At 35.1% G+C, this 19,411-nt stretch overlaps 1 protein-coding gene across 1 annotated transcript; it reads left to right on the forward strand.

Moving 5' to 3' along the window:
* The first annotated feature begins 9,790 nt into the window (after positions 1-9,790).
* On the forward strand, positions 9,791-10,240 carry LOC107865073. The gene has a single exon (XM_016711429.2). It carries the CDS (start codon positions 9,791-9,793, stop codon positions 10,238-10,240), a length of 450 nt encoding a protein of 149 aa, XP_016566915.2.
* Positions 10,241-19,411: the final 9,171 nt, after the last annotated feature.

Consider the following 19,411-nt stretch of genomic DNA (forward strand, 5'->3'; position numbering starts at 1 on the left):
AAGATCTTTATGGAATTCCTCCCGAAAAGGAAATCGACTTTGGAATAGACCTTCTTCCAGACACTCAGCCTATATCTATTTCTCTATATAGAATGGCACCTGCAGAACTTAGATAATTAAAAGAACAATTGAAGAATCTCCTAGATAAGGGATTCATCAGACCCAGTGTGTCCCCGTGGGGTGCACTAGTTCTACTCCTGCATAAGAAAAATGGTTATCTCAGGATGTGCATTGACTACCGTCAGCTAAATAAAGTTATGGTTAAGAACAAGTATCCACTTTCTAGAATCGATGACTTGTTTGACCAACTTCAGGGTGCCAGTTATTTTTCTAAGATATACCTCAGATCAGGCTATCATCAGCTCAGAGTCAGAGACGGTGACATTTCAAAAATAGTTTTCAGAACTCGATATGGTCACTTTGAATTCTTAGTCATGTCATTTGGTCTTACCAATGCCCCAACAGCTTTCATGGACTTGATGAACATCATGTTCAAGTAGTACTTGGACATGTTTTTCATAGCATTCATCAATGACATTCTTTCCTATTCCCATAGCGAGAATGATCATGCAGATCATCTCAAAATCGTATTCCAGACTCTCAAAACCCATCAGTTATCATGATATCTATTCATATCTTACATGTCAGCTCTATGATCATAGCCCATACTCATGCATGTTAGCAATCATGCATGCTTACAGTTCCTAGTATAAGGAGTTCAAGTTTACTCACTGTTATGAATTATGTTCCATGAATATAGAAACTCTAGACTTAGGTCATGCAGCTCATGACTCATGTACTCATGTCATGCTTTACAGTATGTTCGGTTCCCATGACCCATGCTATACCCCTAATGATCAACTAAATTCAAATTATGTCACGCATATCCTCGGTTTAGGTCTCTTGTTGAATCTTTGATGCTGATATTATCTTTCTCAGGCCTCAGTTAGGTGTCAAATTTTGTATAATATTCATTCATGCTTTAGGTCCTCATGTTTTAACCCTTCAGTGAACTCTCCTTATGAAATAATGTAGTGATGAGCAATTGCTTAGATGGAACAGAATAAATATTTCATGTTAATAAAATATTTTTGCATATTTGTGATACATAAGGCTGTAGTCATGAAGATAGTCTTGAATATCAGGTTAGTGTGTAGGATGACTAGCAAGAACTTGTATTTAATTGCTGAAGGAAGGGGGGAATTAGGATTTTTCATGGGATAAGAAGTTGAGAAAATACAGAGTGTGAGTGTCTATTCAGACCCTCGATTAATATCACTCTCCATTGCGTAGTTATTAGAACCCAGCATTCAGTTCCAGTATAAGTCTCAGTTACAACCTCAATTACCGTCTTAGTTACAATCTCAGTCACAGTCACCGTCCAGTAGCCAAATTAGTAACTCAGTTTAGTTTCAGATTTGCTTGACCATAGCGTACAGTTATCAGTTATTCAGTTATCAGTATTTCAGTACCTTAGTTTATAGACTATTTCAAAATCAGGTTATACGCTTGGTATTACATTCTCAAAGAATACAGTCTTCATGTATTCATGCTCAGTACCTCATGTTGCTCAGTCAGTCCTTACCTCATACGTAAAATACTCTACAGTTTCAGTCCTGACAAAGTACAGTTCAATCTTACATGACAGTATTCAGCTATCAGCCATTCAGTTAATCATACAAGTTAGTATGTTTATGCATTCATGCTCAATGCCCATATGAATATTTACAGTAGTCTCAGGTGAAGTGTCATAATGGGGTGGAGAGTATAGTTGAAAGAGTATTCGAGGAATATGTCTAAGCTTGAAAATTTGTAGTTGCAGTGCTTAAGGCTTAGTCACTCTATCTTAGATAATGATTTGTAGGCCTCGCCTCATATTACAAAATTTTAGCCAGGATATGATTTTTTATTTAGATGTTTTATTTAGCCCATGCCAAGATTCTTTGCTCCCTAAAGTCACTAGAACTCTATAGAAAGAGTATCAAGAAAATGATCCAGTCGAGTATTAGTTTTCAGAATGAGTCAGTCCGTAAGCCAATAATTCAATTTAATAGCCAGGCAGACAAGTTTGTATGGTTTGATTTCCCATCTTTCCATCTAGTCACACTATTCGAAGCTCATAAATATAACTATTCCAAGATGGAGCAATCAGGTAGTTGCGTGTTCAGCTCAGTTCATGTATCATGTCCCAGTTTTAGATCCCAAATATTCAGTCACGACTCAATTCAGAGGTTTTCTATGCATCGTCCCAGCTTTTTCTCAGTATCGCAGCAAAGTCAGCATTCTTTAAGGGACATAATGTTCCAAGGGGGAGATGCACCATAACCCTTGAGCTTTCATATCCTAAACCTCCCAGTTTCTCTTTATGTAACGAACCCGATTTGGAATAATGGATACTCATGAGTGGACCCTCAAGTTTCAATTTCAGTCGTAAGCCATGTATTCAAGGGGCTCAGTTCAGTTCACGATATTCAGTTCATGCATCACATTTCAGGCTCAGTTATATTCTCATGTTCCCGTTCATGCGTGTTCAGTAATTGATCTCAAGTTGAGATCAGTGATTTTGTGTTCGTGAAAATCTCTCCTCGAAAGGAGTACAGAGGTTCGGCAAGAAGGGAAAAGCTCAATCCTCGATATGTCGATCCTTACTGAATTCTCAGGCATTTCGGAAAGGTTGCTAACGATCTTGAGTTGCTTTCAAATCTAGATTCAGTCCAACAGTATTTTATGCCTCCTTGCTAAAGAAGTGCATAGGTGACCCAATAGTTGTAGTCCCTATAGAGGGCATAGATATTCAGAATAGTCTCTCTTGTGAAGAGGTCCCAGTCAAAATCCTTGATTAATCAGATTCGCAGACTGAGGAACAAAAAAGTCTCTCTAGTCAAAGTTCTTTGGCGGAACCAGTCAGTTGAGGGATCTACTTGGGAAGCAAAAGTAGATATGCGAACCAAGATCCTCACCTCTTTTCCGCGGACTCAGACTTAGCTTAAGGTAAAAGTGTTTCCTTGAACTTACTCAATTCTATGCTCATATTTCCCTTATAGACTTGGTATAAGTTACCATTGTATTTTCAGTTATGTATTCATTCATTAGATATGCATGTTCAGTATGAGAAACTCAGCTTATTAGTAATTCCAGTCATGCATTCATGAATTATGTTCATCCATGTACTCATGCATCAGATATGCATGTTCAATATGAAATTTTAGCATATCAGTAGCGTGAGTCATGAAATCATGTTATAACAGTGCATGTCCTGTATCTAAATCCAGTCTATTAGTATTCTCAGCTCAGTCAGCCTCATTGGAGAACGAATATTCCCAAGGGGGAGATATCATAAGACCCCGCAAAATCCTAAGCTTAACTCAGTCTTTTAAAGCTTGTTAAGTGGTCCCGGACTTAGAAAATTATAGCTAAGGATTCAGACTTAGTGTTATTTTAGACTTTGTAAGTTGGCGACTCTATTTTGTAACCTTTACGACCATTTAATGGCAATCTTTAAGTTGATTCATGATCAGGAATGTCAGTAGGTGTTCTCGGACGAGTTTTGGATTTTTTTAACATCGTTTGAAGCACGTTTGGGAGTCCAGTCCAGTGTATCGACGCGCCGCATCGCCTATCGTGTTGATGGAAATTTTCTCCCAGCTCCCAGTGCAAATTCCAATGAACAGATGTGGACTCAACGGGGCATGTTGGCCATCACATCGATGCCAATGATGCAGTGCATCATTCTGCTCATCACTAAACCAATTTTGTAATTAAAAATAATGTCCAGAGGGGTATTTGGGACATTTTTCCCACTTCGACCTAGCCCCTAAAACACAAAATTCATCCCCCACAAAGCAAGTTACACTCTTTTCTCTCAAATTACTCTCAAGAACAAAACCCTAGAATATTAATTTCAAGATCACTTCTCAAGAATACTCCCCCAATCTTCAAGAAATTAATTGCTAAGGTATGTCAAGTGTTCATCCAAGGGTCCCTTCCACCCTTAGAGTCCAAGAAACTCTTTAGTGTATTCATGATTGTAATATTGATTGAGTTTCTATACCATGATTAAGTGCAAGATTTATGTAAAAAAAAATCATTATGTAGGTAGTTTCATGTGAATTTATGTTAAATCCTTGAAATTGTGATGCTCATATGTTGATTAGTACTATGTGCATATACAATGCCTTTCAAGTGTTTGATGAGTTTTTCATGTGAATAAAATAGTGGTATTATATCATGTTAGCATGTATATTAGTTCATTCCATTCAAGTGTTTGATATAATGCTTCTATAGATGCATTATGAACAAGTGTACATTTCTATGCTATGCAAGGTCATGTGATACTTTACTTGTATGCTATTGAGTCCTGGGGTATTTAATACCCAAAAATTTAGCTGATTACCTAGAGCCAATGTTAGTTACAAAATAATATCAGTCATGTCACAATTAGTAGTGTTTTTCAGAAATTTTAACTTTTGAAAGAGAGTCGCCACTTAATTTTGAAAAGGAATTAAGAAACTTTAGAGAGTTACTTCAAACGATCCAAAACAAAAAAATCATTTAAGTTAAGAAATTCTTAGTAAGCGGTTCTTATTAATGTTTTAGGAAGGTGTTAGGCACCTAAAACGTCCGCTAACTTGTGGTTATCCGAACTGTTTAAAAATCGTCTTTGATTAACCTTGAAAGAAGTTGATTTTTGAAAAGAAAGCGATTTTAGAAATATTTTGGTGTTTATGCAAAACCAGTTCTTTAGCGACTTGACTAAGGATTTAACAAGGTTCGTAAAACACGTAAGGCAAACAAGCATAAAGAAAAAAGGGAAAGGGAGAAAGGAAGGGATTTAGACCATTGGGCTCAAATCAATGAGACCTATCCTAGTCTAGTTGGGCTCTCGCCCCATTTCACCTGTCCTAATCTATTCTTTCAGGACCGTTGGCCCAAAATCCGCTCCAGCTATATTAAGTTCAACCTTGGCTTCGAGGCCCATATGAATGAATAAAAATAATAACTAAATAAATAAAGACAACAATAATAAATGACTAAATAAATGAATGAAATGGAAACCGAGACTTTCAAGTCTCTTGGCCGCTTCAGATACGAAACTTTAATTCGTGTTTCTTCCTTCAACTTCTTGTATCCAATGCTATGTAACCGGCTTTGAGTTTTCTTTAAGGGTTGATCCGAAGAGATGGGCCTCACTGTCCCCTCATGAAATGTAAGAGACAAGAGTCCATTTGGACATGGACTCTCAGGTAAACCACCACATCAGTTTAGGACAATATGTTCGACATGGTCACATTAAAATTACGACTTGAGCACTGCTCCAGGGAAATGGCACAACAACAGTCACAAAACAACCCCTAAGACCATCATAGCCAACTACAGCAAACAGATCCCATCCTCATTCATGATACACGGATAACTATATTCTCTTTAGGGGCAGCAGACGGGACGACGAGCTATCAGCAAACTTGTCGCTACCAGAATCTCGCAACGTCGACCACCAACGGAGAGTCCTTTTGCTTTTTTCTCTTAGAAATTTTGAAACACCCCAGATTTTCAAGTAAGAGTTTCAACCTGAATTCAGAAAATCCAAAAATATTTCCTCTCTGTTTTCGAAATCAAAAACTTACTTAGAAGATTTCCCTCTTTTCGAAACGCTAATTTTCTGTACCCTCCTTCTATAAACCTAGAATATTCACCCCCCTCTTTTTTCCCCATCCCTTTGAACAAAGAATGAAGGTCCTCTTATATAGAGGAAAAAATTGAGGCCTTCCGAATTTGAAAGCAGAAAACCCTCGGATTTCAAATCCCCCCCCCTAAAAAATTCTCCTCCCAACCCCGTCCCTTATCCTCAATCGTCCTTTTTTAGGATTTTCCGGAGAAATTTGTGACGGATGGACCAACAGGGTTTAGGGAAAATTCATTCCTTTCAAGAACCAATAGAAAACGTACTTATATGTACGAAATAGTACCATTTCAACCGATAAATGTGGTATCGAGCCGTTGGAGGTGACACCTAAGCTATTTTATAGAAGCTTCACAGTTCTTCTTCGTTGTAATATTGCATGAGACGAGTATGAGAATGATCGGGTTGGGTTGTTCGGATCGTCGGCAAGGTGTTGGGGGTGTTATCGGCTCCTTGGATTTGGGTGGAGAGTTGTTGTTGTTTATGGTTAAAGGTTGTACGCTGATTTTCATATCAAAAATTGGAAGTTGATACTATTGTTTTGGATGAAGGGGAGGAGATATATGGGATGGGCCAGGTTGGAAGGTTGTTGTTGGGCTGAAATAAAATGATAACAAAAAAAAAACTGGGCTGCTGGTGGGCTGAAATTATTGTTGAGTTAAATTGGGCTGGTTAGGTTGATTATTGTTGGGTTGTTATGTTGGGCTTGGGAAATTGAGGATTAATTTAAACTAACCCTCAATTAGATTATGATATGGATAGGTTAGGCTATTTATTAAATAGACAAAAGAAAGAAACTTTAGGCAATTTCATTTAAAATTTAGCCTAATTTAACTCAATCGACCAATTGCATTGAAATTATGGCCGAATTAATTTCAATTAAGGTCCAAATTTAAATAGATTGACTAAATTCAATTGAAATTAGATATGAATTAATCCTTTGTTCGATCCCGAGCTTCTTGATTTAATAAAACCAAACAAGTATTTCTCCAAATAGATCATTTGTAAGAATAAATTGTATTTAAATCAAGATTTAATTATTTAAATTTATTTTCCAAACAATCCTTAGTTTAAAGTCCAATTTTGATGAAAATGTTCATTTAAATAACATCATTTATACAATCTCGTATATGCTAATACGAAAATATATAATTATCACTTAAGTGACAAATTTAGCCCAAATACCTAGTTTAAAATGCATTTAGTTGGAAAAAATAACTGTTGTGATTTTATTTGAAAATCGAAGAATCTCGAGATTAAACGTAGTTGTGGAGGGCAAAAATTTGGTGTCAACAAGTAGAACTCTCAGCCAGTTACAGAACTCAGGAAAAAAAATAGTAGACTCAGTATCAGTCCAGTCCAGTTTAGTATTCAGTTCAGACCTCATTAAATTCAGTCAGTTAACAGAATTCAGTAGTATTTCGTCAGTCAATGGAACTCAGTGAACTCAGTTCAGTTCAGTTCAGTTAGACTGTATAATTAGTAACAGTTCATTCAAGCCTAGTATGAACTAGGAATCAGTTCAGTGTCTATTTAGTTGGGAGTAGGATTCAGCACCGAGTGAATCCAGGGATGGGGACGCACTTACCAGTAGAGGGTGTGATCCTTAGAAGCAGTCCTTGTGTTCCAAAACTACATAGCCAGCATAGATTGAGATATCAACCTGTTAGTTCAGGCTTGATGAGGTGTCCTACCTGCCAGTTGAGGGTCCACTGTTCTCATTCAGAGCACCTACCTAATGAGGGTGACTCGGCTTATCTTTACCCATGGCACGGTACTGACACCCTTCCAACTGGGGTTATAGATTGAACCCCAACCCATTCAGAGTGGGGCATGTCAGTTAGATGATTAACTCCCACAGTCTCAGTTTCAGTCTTCAGGATAGAACTCAGTTCAGTTCTACATAAATCAGGACTATCAGACACAGTCAGTCAGTTCAGTATGAAACTCTAAATAGTTCCATAAAATCAGGACTGTCAGATACAGTCACTTAGTTAACTGTAATACAGTATCAGTGAAGTGATTTAGAACTTAGTATCCAGCGTTATCATGACCCGATTTATAGTTTACGTACTCATGCATGTACTCTCATACAGTTATGTTCATGTTATTTAGTCAGCTATTGTTCATGCATATGAACCCACGCATGTCAGCCTACCTCACTTAGCATACCAGTACATTCAAAGTACTGACATATACATTTCTTTTGTGCTATGATGTCTTATATCATAGGTTCAGACGCACAGGCTCCTGATCATACTTAGCAGCCCGATCCATCAGCAGCAGACTAGTGGTGAGTCTCTATTATTCGAGGATAGATTTATTATTACAATATTTTAGTACTCAGTTTATTTCAGTAGTCGGAGTTAGTTGGGGACTTGTACCATCAACTTCTTGTTCAGACAGTAGAGGCTTTTCAGACTAGAATATTTTCAGACAGATGTTAAGTTTCAGTATTTATTTTAGATTTGAACCTTATGAAAAGTTTTCACCTAATTTTCGCATAATTACAATATTACTTTTAAGTTATTACAGCAGGTACCAGTCATGGGTTAGCTTGTGGTCCTTCGGGATTATGAGTACTATGTAGCGTCTGGGGTACAAACTCAAGGTGTTACATGTCCATTGCCTTTCGTCGCAATGGTTCATACGATGATTTGGTTAAAAGTGTAATAGAGAGCAATGAATTAAGTTGTTATCAAATCGATGTGGTAATTAGTTACTTGATTAACGAGAGAGGGAAAATCTATCCAACGTTTATAAGAAATGATAGACACATGAAATTATACATGATTTGCATTGATTCTAATAATTATAGGCCTATATTGCAGGTTAAAATTGTTGGAAGGTCCCGGAAGGAAGCTTCCACTTCATCCCCATCCCCACTCTCACCCCCACTCCCGGCAGTAGATGATACGTTAATGGAATACGATTGCATGGGTGGTGATGAATGGGATAATACTAAAGATTATGAAGAAGAAGAGTATGGAGGAGGTGAGGACGGGCAGTTCAGACTACAAGCAAGCCACTCTTTCTCGAACGACACCAATCTTTGTGTAGGAAAAACATTCAAGGATAAGAAAACGTTGAAGCTTTTATTAAAGAAGGTGTCGGTGAAAATATCTTTCAATTACACAAAGGAGAAGAGTTGTAAGAAATACTTGAGTATAAAGTGTGTAGATACTACTTGCCAGTGGATGGTGCGCGCATGTGCGATCAGAGAATCAGTATGGTTTCATATCCACAAGTACGTGGGAGAGCATAGTTGTGGAGTTGATCATGTCATGGGAAAGCACAAGAATGTCACCGCGGAGGTCAGTTCCTCATTTATTTTGAACTTTTTCATCGACAACAAAGGTCCAAACCCGAAAAAGATCGAGAGGATCGTATTTAGGGAGCTACATTATAGGTCGGGCTATTGGAAGTGTTGGATGGCAGGTGCCATTGTGAAGAACATAGTTTGAGGAACACCTGAGCACGGATATGCAATGTTTCCCGCCTTTTCATATGTTTCCAATGGCCTTATTCCCTAGTCTATAAATTCCCTCATGGTCGATGAGGGGTCGGGCAAGTTTATGTACTACTTTATGGCATTTGGGATTTCATCCATGGATATGCACAAATGAGAAAGGTCATTGCCGTTGATGGAACGCATTAGTCCGGCAAGTACGAGGGTGTGCTACTATCCACTGTCACTTAAGATACGTAGAAGCATATGTATCCCTTAACGTATTGTGTGGTGGATAAGAAGAATAATGTGTCGTGGGGCTTCTTCATCGAGAAACTTAAGGCCTTTGTTGTCGAGAACCAGAGTTGTGTGTTATCTCCGACAAACACATAAGTATAGCCAACGGTCTCGCAAGGCATTATCTGCTTGCGCATCATAGTATTTGTATGAAGCATCTCAATAAAAATCTTTGAATGAATCACCATTGTGCATATTCTCTCTAATTGTTCTACCATGCGTCCAAGGCATACATATTGGAAGAATTTAATGACTACTTCAATGTCAATAAATAAAGATGCCCCAGCGCAGCAACTTTCCTCGAGCATGATGTTGGATTTGAAAAGTGGTGACGGGCTCACTTTCCAGGTAATAGATTCAACGTCATGACCACAAACATCGCCGAGTCGCTCAACTCAATGTTGCTCGATGAAAGAGAGTATCCAGTGGCGGACATCTTCAATTTAATTGCACATGGGTATGGTAAAATATTCAAGAAGAGGTATGCGAAGGTGAACAATTCAAGGACACCATTCGTTCTCGTAGCCGAGAAGATCTTGAGGGAAAACATGACCGAGGGCGACGAATTGTATGTGAACAACATAAATAGAAGCACCAAAGAGTTCACCGTGCTTGGGTTTGGTCCTTCCACCAAAGTCAATCTATCGAAAAGGTCATATTCTTGCAAGAAGTTTGACTTGGTGAAATTGCCATGCGCTCATGTAATAGCAATGTTGCGTTTAAAGCACAGGGAAGCCAGGAAGATTATAGCACTAGCATTTACAACTACTCTGCACTCATATATTCAAAAGAATCATACCTCCTTGTATACTTGAAACCTATTTGTGCAGTACCTCTAGAGTCGGAATGGAGCGTGGTGAAGGAGTATCTAGAAATGCAAGTTCTTCTACCCGATTTCAATCCTAAAGTAGGGAGGAAGAGGGTGAGACACGCTAAGGGCATGTTGGAGCCTTCAAGACCCAAGAAAAGGAACAAGTGCTCAAAGTAAAAAAGGTCGGTACATAAAGAACAACATGCAACCTTAACGTAGGAAAATAGGATTGAGATTGTATTTTATTTTTTTGATTTTGTCAAATGCACTGTACAATTTGTAATGTGTATTCTATTTCAAAGGCAATAAACTGCAGTCAAAATCGACTTTTTTCTGTGCATTATTAATCCCAGTTCATATATTATTTACTAAGTACTAAATAGATTATACACTGCAAATATACAATAATCGACTAGCCTCATAATATATAATAAGTTAATTTTTGGTCTACAGAGTAAATATTCAATACGTAGTGTATAATAAACCTTTCACATTGTCTATTGAACAAACCCTTTTCTTTGTACACTGTTGAATTCAAAATAATGATGACGCATTGAAAAAGGTGTCATCTTGAAAAACTCATCCTAATTTATGAAATCGACTATACACATTACACATCGACTAGACTCATAATATATAATAGAACAATGTGTGGTCTACAGAGTATAGCTTAAACTACTTAGTATATAATAGACCTTTCGAGTAGTCTATTAACAAAACCTTTTTATTCATACACTGAACATTTCAATGTAATAATTACACTTCGAAAAATGCAACAATTTGAAATGACTTAACTGCCATAATTGACGTGACTTTTCATTTTCTATTCTCAAACACCTTTTCACCCTCCTCAGCACGTATTTAGATTCTATTGGTCGATTATGTTTTGCTCTAGTCTATTTAAAGAGGTCATTGTCGATTGTAAATCTAATTTCAAGAGAAAAGACTAAGAAGAGAAAAAAAAGGGCAAGAAGAAGGTACCCACTTCGTCCAATGCGTAAGATAACGACAACCAACAACCTCGATTTGCTCCAGCTTAGGAGCGACTTGAATTTTCTTTTCCAGGGTCTTGCCGCTAATCAGAGGTGGCTGGACATGGAGCTCTGACGGATGGCTCATTTTCTTTGAGCCATAGCCGGAGGCTCCACTTAGACCCCCATGACCTCATTACCCCTCCCCCCTTCTTTCCCCTAGTCAAGTTTAGTTTAGAATAATGTAGTTCATTGCAGAAGCTTTCATGGTGGAATTTTGTAAATGAAAGTTTCTTTTTTGTCTTTTTGGGTGGGATTTTGGCCCAATATTTATAAATTTACATGCAATGAGCGTTTATTTATGAACAAGTTCGTGTTTACTTTATCTTTTGTTCATGTATAATGGGCTTTATGTCTTTCAGTCTTTGTTGATGATTCTTCAGTAGTGTATGTTTAAATATTTGTAAAGATTGTTTCATTAAACGTAAGAAAAAAATATTGAATATATAACTGACAACGCTAAATACGAATTATATACTGATATATTTGTTGATGATTCATCAGTACAGTATGTTTAAAGATTTCTAAAGACTGTTTTATTAAACGTAAGAAAGGAAATATTGAGGTTATAATCAACTAGGCTAATAATGAATTATGTATTGATGTCTTTGTTGATGATTCATCAGTATAGTACGTTTAAACATTTCTAAAGACTATTTCATTAAACGTAAGAAAGGAAATATTGAGGTTATAATCAACTACGCTAAATACGAATTATATACTGATGTCTTTGATGATTATCCAGTGTATAGACATATTATCAATTCATAGTTAGGTCGATTGTCGACCTACGCAAGAGTTTATGATAAACTTACTGAATATATGGACAAGTTAAAATAATGACCAAAAAAAAGAAATTAAACTGAATGAAATTAAAGTATGTCAATTAACATCATTCAAACATTGTAAAGCAATTTAGATACATCAACTGTGACTCTCAATCACTTTGAACATGATCAAGTGTTATCTAAGGCACGTTGTAGTCATGTATTATGAGATAGGATAAAAAAAGAGAGAAATAAATAAATTAAAATAAAATAAATATGATTCATTCAAGAACTAAAGAACAACTACATTTCATGACATGAGATTAGACATGGGTAACGATCATAAGGAAGAGTGATAGTTGTCACTTGTAGGTGTTCAATGGACAAGTAGTGTCCGAGAACAAGAAGTTCTTCTCAATGTAGATGCTTGTTCTAGGTAATTGGCTGTTACTACCATTTCCCTCCCCTATAATTATTTGATCGAGTGTCCAATTATTTTGTAGTCTCATATGACGATATTTAGTCACTTTACATTAAGTGAATGATGTTTATTTATTTTATTTTATTTTTTTTAATCTCACCTTCTTTGAAAATAGACTCAATTGGTCGATACATGACTAATATTATAGTCTGATATAGATAAAGATAATTATCTATTATATATGCAAGATATCATCATACGTCTATTTTCAAAGAAAGTGAGATTAAAAAGGAGAAATAAAATAAAATAAATAAACATCATTCACGCAATGTAAAGTGACTAAATATCATCATATGAGAGTACAAAATAATTAGACACTCGATCAAATGAGTATAGGGAAGGGCAACGGTAGTAACAACCAATTACCTAGTACAAGCGTCAGCATTGAGAAGGACTTCTTGTTCTCGAACACTACTTATCCATTGAACACCCACAAGTGACAACCATCACTCTTCCTTATGGTCATTACACATGTCTAAACTAATGTCATGATATGTAGTTGTTCTTTGGTGCTTGAATGAATCATATTTATTTTAATTTATTTTATTTCTTATTTTTTCTCCCATCTCATGATCTACGACTACAGCGTGCCTTAGATAATACTTGATCATGTTTAAAAGTGATTGGGAGTCACAATTGATGTATCTAAATTTCTTTACAATGTTTGAATGGTGTTAATTGATATAATTCAATTTTATTTAATTTAATTTATCTTTTTTTTGTCATTATTTTAACTTGTCCATATATTCAGTAAGTTGAGCATAGACTCTTGCTCAGGTCGACAATCGACCTAAGTATAAATCGATAATATGTCTATACACTGGATAATTATCAAAGACATCAGTATATAATTTATATTTATCCTAGTCGATTATAGAAGACGTAAACATTCTTTAGAGATCCTTTAAAGTAAATGATAAACCATTTGAATTTCTCCCAATGGTCTGATTATGTACCAACAGTAAAAGGGTACAATTTTTCAACGGACAGATTGTGGTAGCCCTACTATATAAATGAAAGAGACCTTTTTGAACTCCTCTATGTTCATTTATTCATCACTTTCTAGTTTTGCTTCAACAATAACAATACCGCAGTCATCTCAAACGTTTAAAAGTACTTATATTTTTCATTGTGATAATCTCGCTATTTTGAAGACATCATGAACCGACAATAATTCAAGTCGAAAATTCTACAACTGTGCAATTGGAAAGGTTTGTTTTTGTTTAAATAAAAATTTATTTATGTTCATCACATGATACAATTTACGAATTTATCACTGTTATTTTAGAATAATGGTGGATGCTCTTATTTCAAGTAGATTTCAACCGATCCGAGGAGTTAAAATTTCAAGGCATTGCAACGTTTGAAATGTTGGAAAGGCTTAGAGATTTCAAAGAAAAAAAGATCTTCGTATGACATTATATAGAGAATCGGAACACAAGATTGATCACTTAAAGGATTGTTCAAAGACGTCGAAATTGAGAGGGATAAACTTAAGCATAGGCTAGCTATGGCTGGAACAAAAAAAAGGGCCAAAAAACTATGGTGTATAATTTATTATTAATTTTGGCTTTATGAAAAGGTTTAATGGGGGTGTAGTGGGATTGAATGTATTGTGTCTCTTTTATTAATCCACAACTTTTCACTTATATTATATATGGTTTACCTTTTTCATTCATCGACTACACAATACTGTACTATATATGCTTTACCTTTTAGTCAGAGTCTATAATTAAGGATGACATTCGTGTAAAAGTAATGATATATTGATTATATAAATTGTAAAATATTTATAATAAACTGTAAAAACAGTTTCCAAAATAAAATTGTTCAGCTCTACACATCCAGAGCTGAAAAATAAAAAAGTTAAGATTGTCTTGTCTTACACAAATAAACATCACCCACAAATAAAAGTTATTCATTGTCTAAACATTCCTCAACATTTTTGTCCTCCACGTGCATGTTGTTTATATCATCAATAACATTCTTAAGAAAATAATCTATGTTCGCCAATGAATTTTTTTGTTCTTCCTCCATAATGTCTTCTTTTTCTGGTGCATCATTTTTTTCTTCTTCTTCTTTATGTTCTTTTCCTTGTATTGTGTCATGGTTCCTTCTTTTTATTTTCTCCGTTCTTCCTCTCCTGCTGCTATCTTCTTTCCTTCTTATTCCTCTTCTTTCTCTACTTCTCCTGCTGCATTCTTCCCTTCTACTTCTTCCTCTTCTGCTTTCTTTCCATCTTCTTCATTATTTTCTTCTTCATAAATACTTTTTTCATTTTTATCTTCTTCCTCCTGCCTGCCTTTGCCATGATTATCATTCTCTACACCAATTGATTCATCAATTTTATTTTATTTTTCACAAACAGCTTTTTCATTTTTTTCTTTTTTTTCATCCCCTTCATCCAATTTTTCCTTCTCTACAACAGTTGCATCATCAGGGATCATCACCTCATCAGAATTGATCGAGGCTTGTTCTAAAGCTGCTACCTCAAAGAGCGCTTATTTAATGCCGCTATCATCATGTACATCCCTCACCGATGAATGTCGACTTTGGACTTGCACACCTACATTTTCAAGTATTTATCGTTTATAATAAACTATGCTATCAGTTGATGAAGAATGATATAGATTCTATTATAAGTAAAATGAATTATATAAAATATGTAACTTCTATAATATACGGAGCAGATATTACCTTCATCTTCATCTCTCTTCTTTTGCTTCTCCTTTTCTGCTCTCTTTAGGCTCTCTTCTTTCACAAAATCAATAATGTCCTTCATCGACTCCTCCAGCCTAAACACACGCTCTTTCAAATTTTCGATCATCGGTGTTTTTCCAATGCTCTTGACTTACTTTCTCCGCACTGGGAGTGACATGCCTTGAGACAATATTTTCACCCACATTCCGATCATCATTCCGATCCTCACCCTCACCATCCTCTGATGAGGTGATGACAGTCACACCTTTCAGATGGGCCTTCATGGCATCAATGAATGTGTCATTCGGTTCGTCCGTGAATGCTTTGAACTTTTTCATGTAGTGCTGCTTCATTTCACGAACTGTAGGGATAAGGTATGAGTGCACTCTCTATAGATAAATAGGTAAATGTGACTACCAAGCAACACAATATTGGTAAAAGTATTCTTTGAAAAAATAGTTTTATACCTTTGTGCTTCATCCATTCAAATATGGATTATCTTCAATTAGTTTATTGCCTTTTGAGGTGTGTCATCCGAGCCATCGGGAAATGGATAGCGGGTCTTCTATTGATTTACTAGTTTCCTGCCGAGCTCAGGAAATGCTTCGTATATCCAATTTTATGATCAAAAGAAAAAACAAAAATATATAACTCAATCAGTATAGTATAGACATCATAGATAAATTACAGTATAGAATAAACTACTTCAATGATTTATAATCAATACCAAAAATGCCCAGAAAAATTCGTAGAGCGCGTACGATGAAATTTCCTTTGTCACATATGTATTTTTCTGCTTTGTGAAGTCTATCCGCTTCTTTAATTAGTCTAAAGTCAAGCCAAATGACTCCTTACCCCACGGATATCTCTCAAAGAAGCTCAAGTTATCCACCATCTTGATGGTGTCTATGTCCATGATTTTTGACAAGTCGTGTGCAAGCAATACGCAATGCACGAATCAAACCAAGCAGCATTTGAACTTGTCCTCCTTGTCTAGCCTCCCACCTCTAATAAGCTTCAATAATCTCTGGATATTTACACTCTTCTTTTTCGCAATCATTTTAAAAAAATCTTCACCCTCCTCCATCGCTTTGAGATATTTTGAATCACGAGAATAACGTCCACAATTTAAACTCGTGATTAGCGCAAACTCCTTCAGGCCAAAACATGCAAGCCTGTTGTTGATGCAGAACCATATTTCATGCAGCATGTTGTCCTGTTGAACTCGACGAAGAAGTGTATAGTGGACAAGCTGTCCATTGAACTTCATATGTTCTGCCAAGTCTCATAAACAACCAAAACAAGAATTTTTAAACCTAGACTTCAGGCGTTGATCGACCACGACTTATTTGAATTCATAAAACATTTTCAAACGAGACCTAACGGATATTTAGTCGGAAATGATCCAACATCATCCATGACTATGGCGAGGTCGTACCTCTCAGTCGAAATTAACCTTGCACAGTGGGGCAAGATCAATGCTTCTTCATCTATCCTATGCTCAATTTCTATTTTCTCCGACTCATCTCTAATAGAAGCTTGAACAGCTTCGTCGCTGAAATTTCTGTTCTCCGATTCATCGACTACTCATTTTTTTCTTTTCTCGGACCTTTCAACTTCTACAGGCTTGCATTTATTATTTTTAGCCATTTTTTATGATCTACGTACAAAAAAAAATTCAACTATAACAGTAAAAACAATACCTAATCGGCCTAACAGTCTATTAACATGACAGCAACTGCAGCACACTAATTGCCTACCAACAGAACAAGAAAATGTATCTAAAATAGCTCCATCACCCACAAGAACATGCATCCAAATCACCATTATATTGAACAAAAACATGAAGGAACCTAGATTTTTAGCATGATAATCGAGAAAATTTGGAAAAAAAATCTCAATGAAATCGTCGAGGGAAATAATAATTCATCTAAAACAATGCACAATCAAACTAATATCAACTTAAAACACACAAATTTTGAGTAAAATCAAGCCCCATTTTAAAAAAAAAATCAATTTTTTTCATCCAAATCAAACAAATACCTAATCAATACAATGATATATTAATAGAACAAGAACGACGTATGTTTCAAACCAAGGAATCTCCAACATGAACATGCATCTACAACACCAATACATTGAAGAAAAATCAGATTTCTTGACACATTTCAATGAAATTAGCGAAAAGCTTTCACCATGCAATCGACAAGGATAATCGATATGCACCAGTTATCCATCAACAATCAAATAATACCAACTAAAAATAAAGAATTTCAGTGAAATCAACACTCGTTTTTACAAAAAATTTAAATTTTTTCTCCCAAAACAACTAAATCGACATAAACTAAAACAACAAAAAAAATTTAAAAAAAAAAAAAAACATCAATATGAAGCACATGTCACTTGAGAGATGAATAGAAATTACCTGAAGTTGAAGATTGAAGTTCTTCAAGATTTACACAAGCTAGAAATAAAAAATGATTGATGGGTGCAAAAATAGCAGGAGAGACGAGAGAAAAATATTTTTGATATTTAATGAAAAAGTGAGATGTGAAAAGTATTTAAAAAAGACTTAATGGGTGTCAAAAGATTATTTTTTTTACATTTTAACCCATACTTCACCCTTTTATCCCAAATCCTAAAAATTTAAATGAAAAAAAAAATGTATTTCTCAAATTAAGTTCTGAGAGTGTCCATTTACTCAATCTTCTCGATTAGCTTTGCAAATACTGCTACTCTCATTTGTAATCTACAGAATTAATTGGAATATAGAGGTATGTGAACTCCATCTTGTTCGACATTTTGACTTGATTCTTGATCAGAATCTTCTGATGATACCAACAAATGGTGCATAATTTTCAATTCCTTCTCTCTTTTCTTTGAAATTTTATCGCTCAAGTAAGACCAAATAAAAATGCTTTGCAAGCCATGTATTTTTGTTCAAGCTAGTGTTTTGTAGTGGTAATATTAAGATGGAAATGACCAACAACAGTGGTGGCGCAGCGGAAAAGGGTTGTCCAACAAACGCTTTGTTGGGAGCTCTTCCCCCAAATGGAGCCCGACGTGGGGCGAATCCAAATATAATCGAACTCGTAAAAAATGGATATCGGACACCAAGTGGTTTAAATCAAAAAAACAATATTAAGATGGAAATGCAGGTAGAGCAGACAAAAGAACGGATAGAGATATGGGGAGCTCAAGAGTAAGAAATGGAGAAAACTCAGAATCCCAAATCTCCCAAGGGCTTAAGCGCACGAGACAGTTGAATGAAGAATTATCTTCTTCTTTTACTTTAGTGACTTAAATATGAATTATCATATTTCATAATTATATATTTCATAATTATACTTCCTCCATTTTTAAAAGAATGATTTATTTAACTCGGCATAAAATTTAAAAAAATTAAAAAGATTTTAACTTTTGTGATCTTAAATTAAAGCTATGTCAAATATATCAAAATGTCATTTAATCTTGTGATTTTAAACATGTCAAATAGAAAGTTGAAATTAAAATATAAAAAAAAAAAGAATTATTTTTTTGAAATAAACTTAAAAAAAAGTACATCATTTTTTTTTTAAAGGGAGGGAGTAATAGATTACTTTTATTTTTGGTTAAACTACTATTTACTATGTACAAATATTCTGTTTCAGTGCCTAAAATGCATTTTACACTTATAATGTTTGAAGATGTTGGGCTTAATTAGCCCACTGATACTCTTAAGATATTGTGAAATTATTCTTGGGATATTTACATAAATAATATAAATATATAATTTTATTTATCAATTATAACACATTTTTATTCTTACAATTCGTAATCTAATTTATTTTACTAAAAATAGCTAAATACATATATAATACATTTTTAAAAATATTAATAACAAAAAAATAAACAACAATTTTAATACATTTTGAATTCAATATGTTATACGTATTAAAGACGTATTTCAGTATACGTGATATATATATATATATATATATATATATACCCGACCTTTATTTGTTTGAACAGAAATCACCTTCAAAATTAACTCCCTTCGATGAATCAGTCATCAAACAATCCTCGTCTTCTCCGGCAATTCACGTCGCCGGAGCAACCAACAACTTCACTATCCACTCATTTCTCCTCTATCAGCAAACAACTCCATCAAAATTAAAAATTCTACTATACAAGGTAATAATTATTCTAAAAAAAAT

The sequence above is a fragment of the Capsicum annuum genome, chromosome 3 (assembly GCF_002878395.1).
Source record: "Capsicum annuum cultivar UCD-10X-F1 chromosome 3, UCD10Xv1.1, whole genome shotgun sequence".
In the NCBI taxonomy this organism is placed as follows: domain Eukaryota; kingdom Viridiplantae; phylum Streptophyta; class Magnoliopsida; order Solanales; family Solanaceae; genus Capsicum; species Capsicum annuum.

Excerpts from the sequence above, each read along its gene's own strand:
- LOC107865073 (XM_016711429.2), top strand. The coding sequence starts at position 9,791 with ATGACCACAAACATCGCCGAGTCGCTCAACTCAATGTTGCTCGATGAA.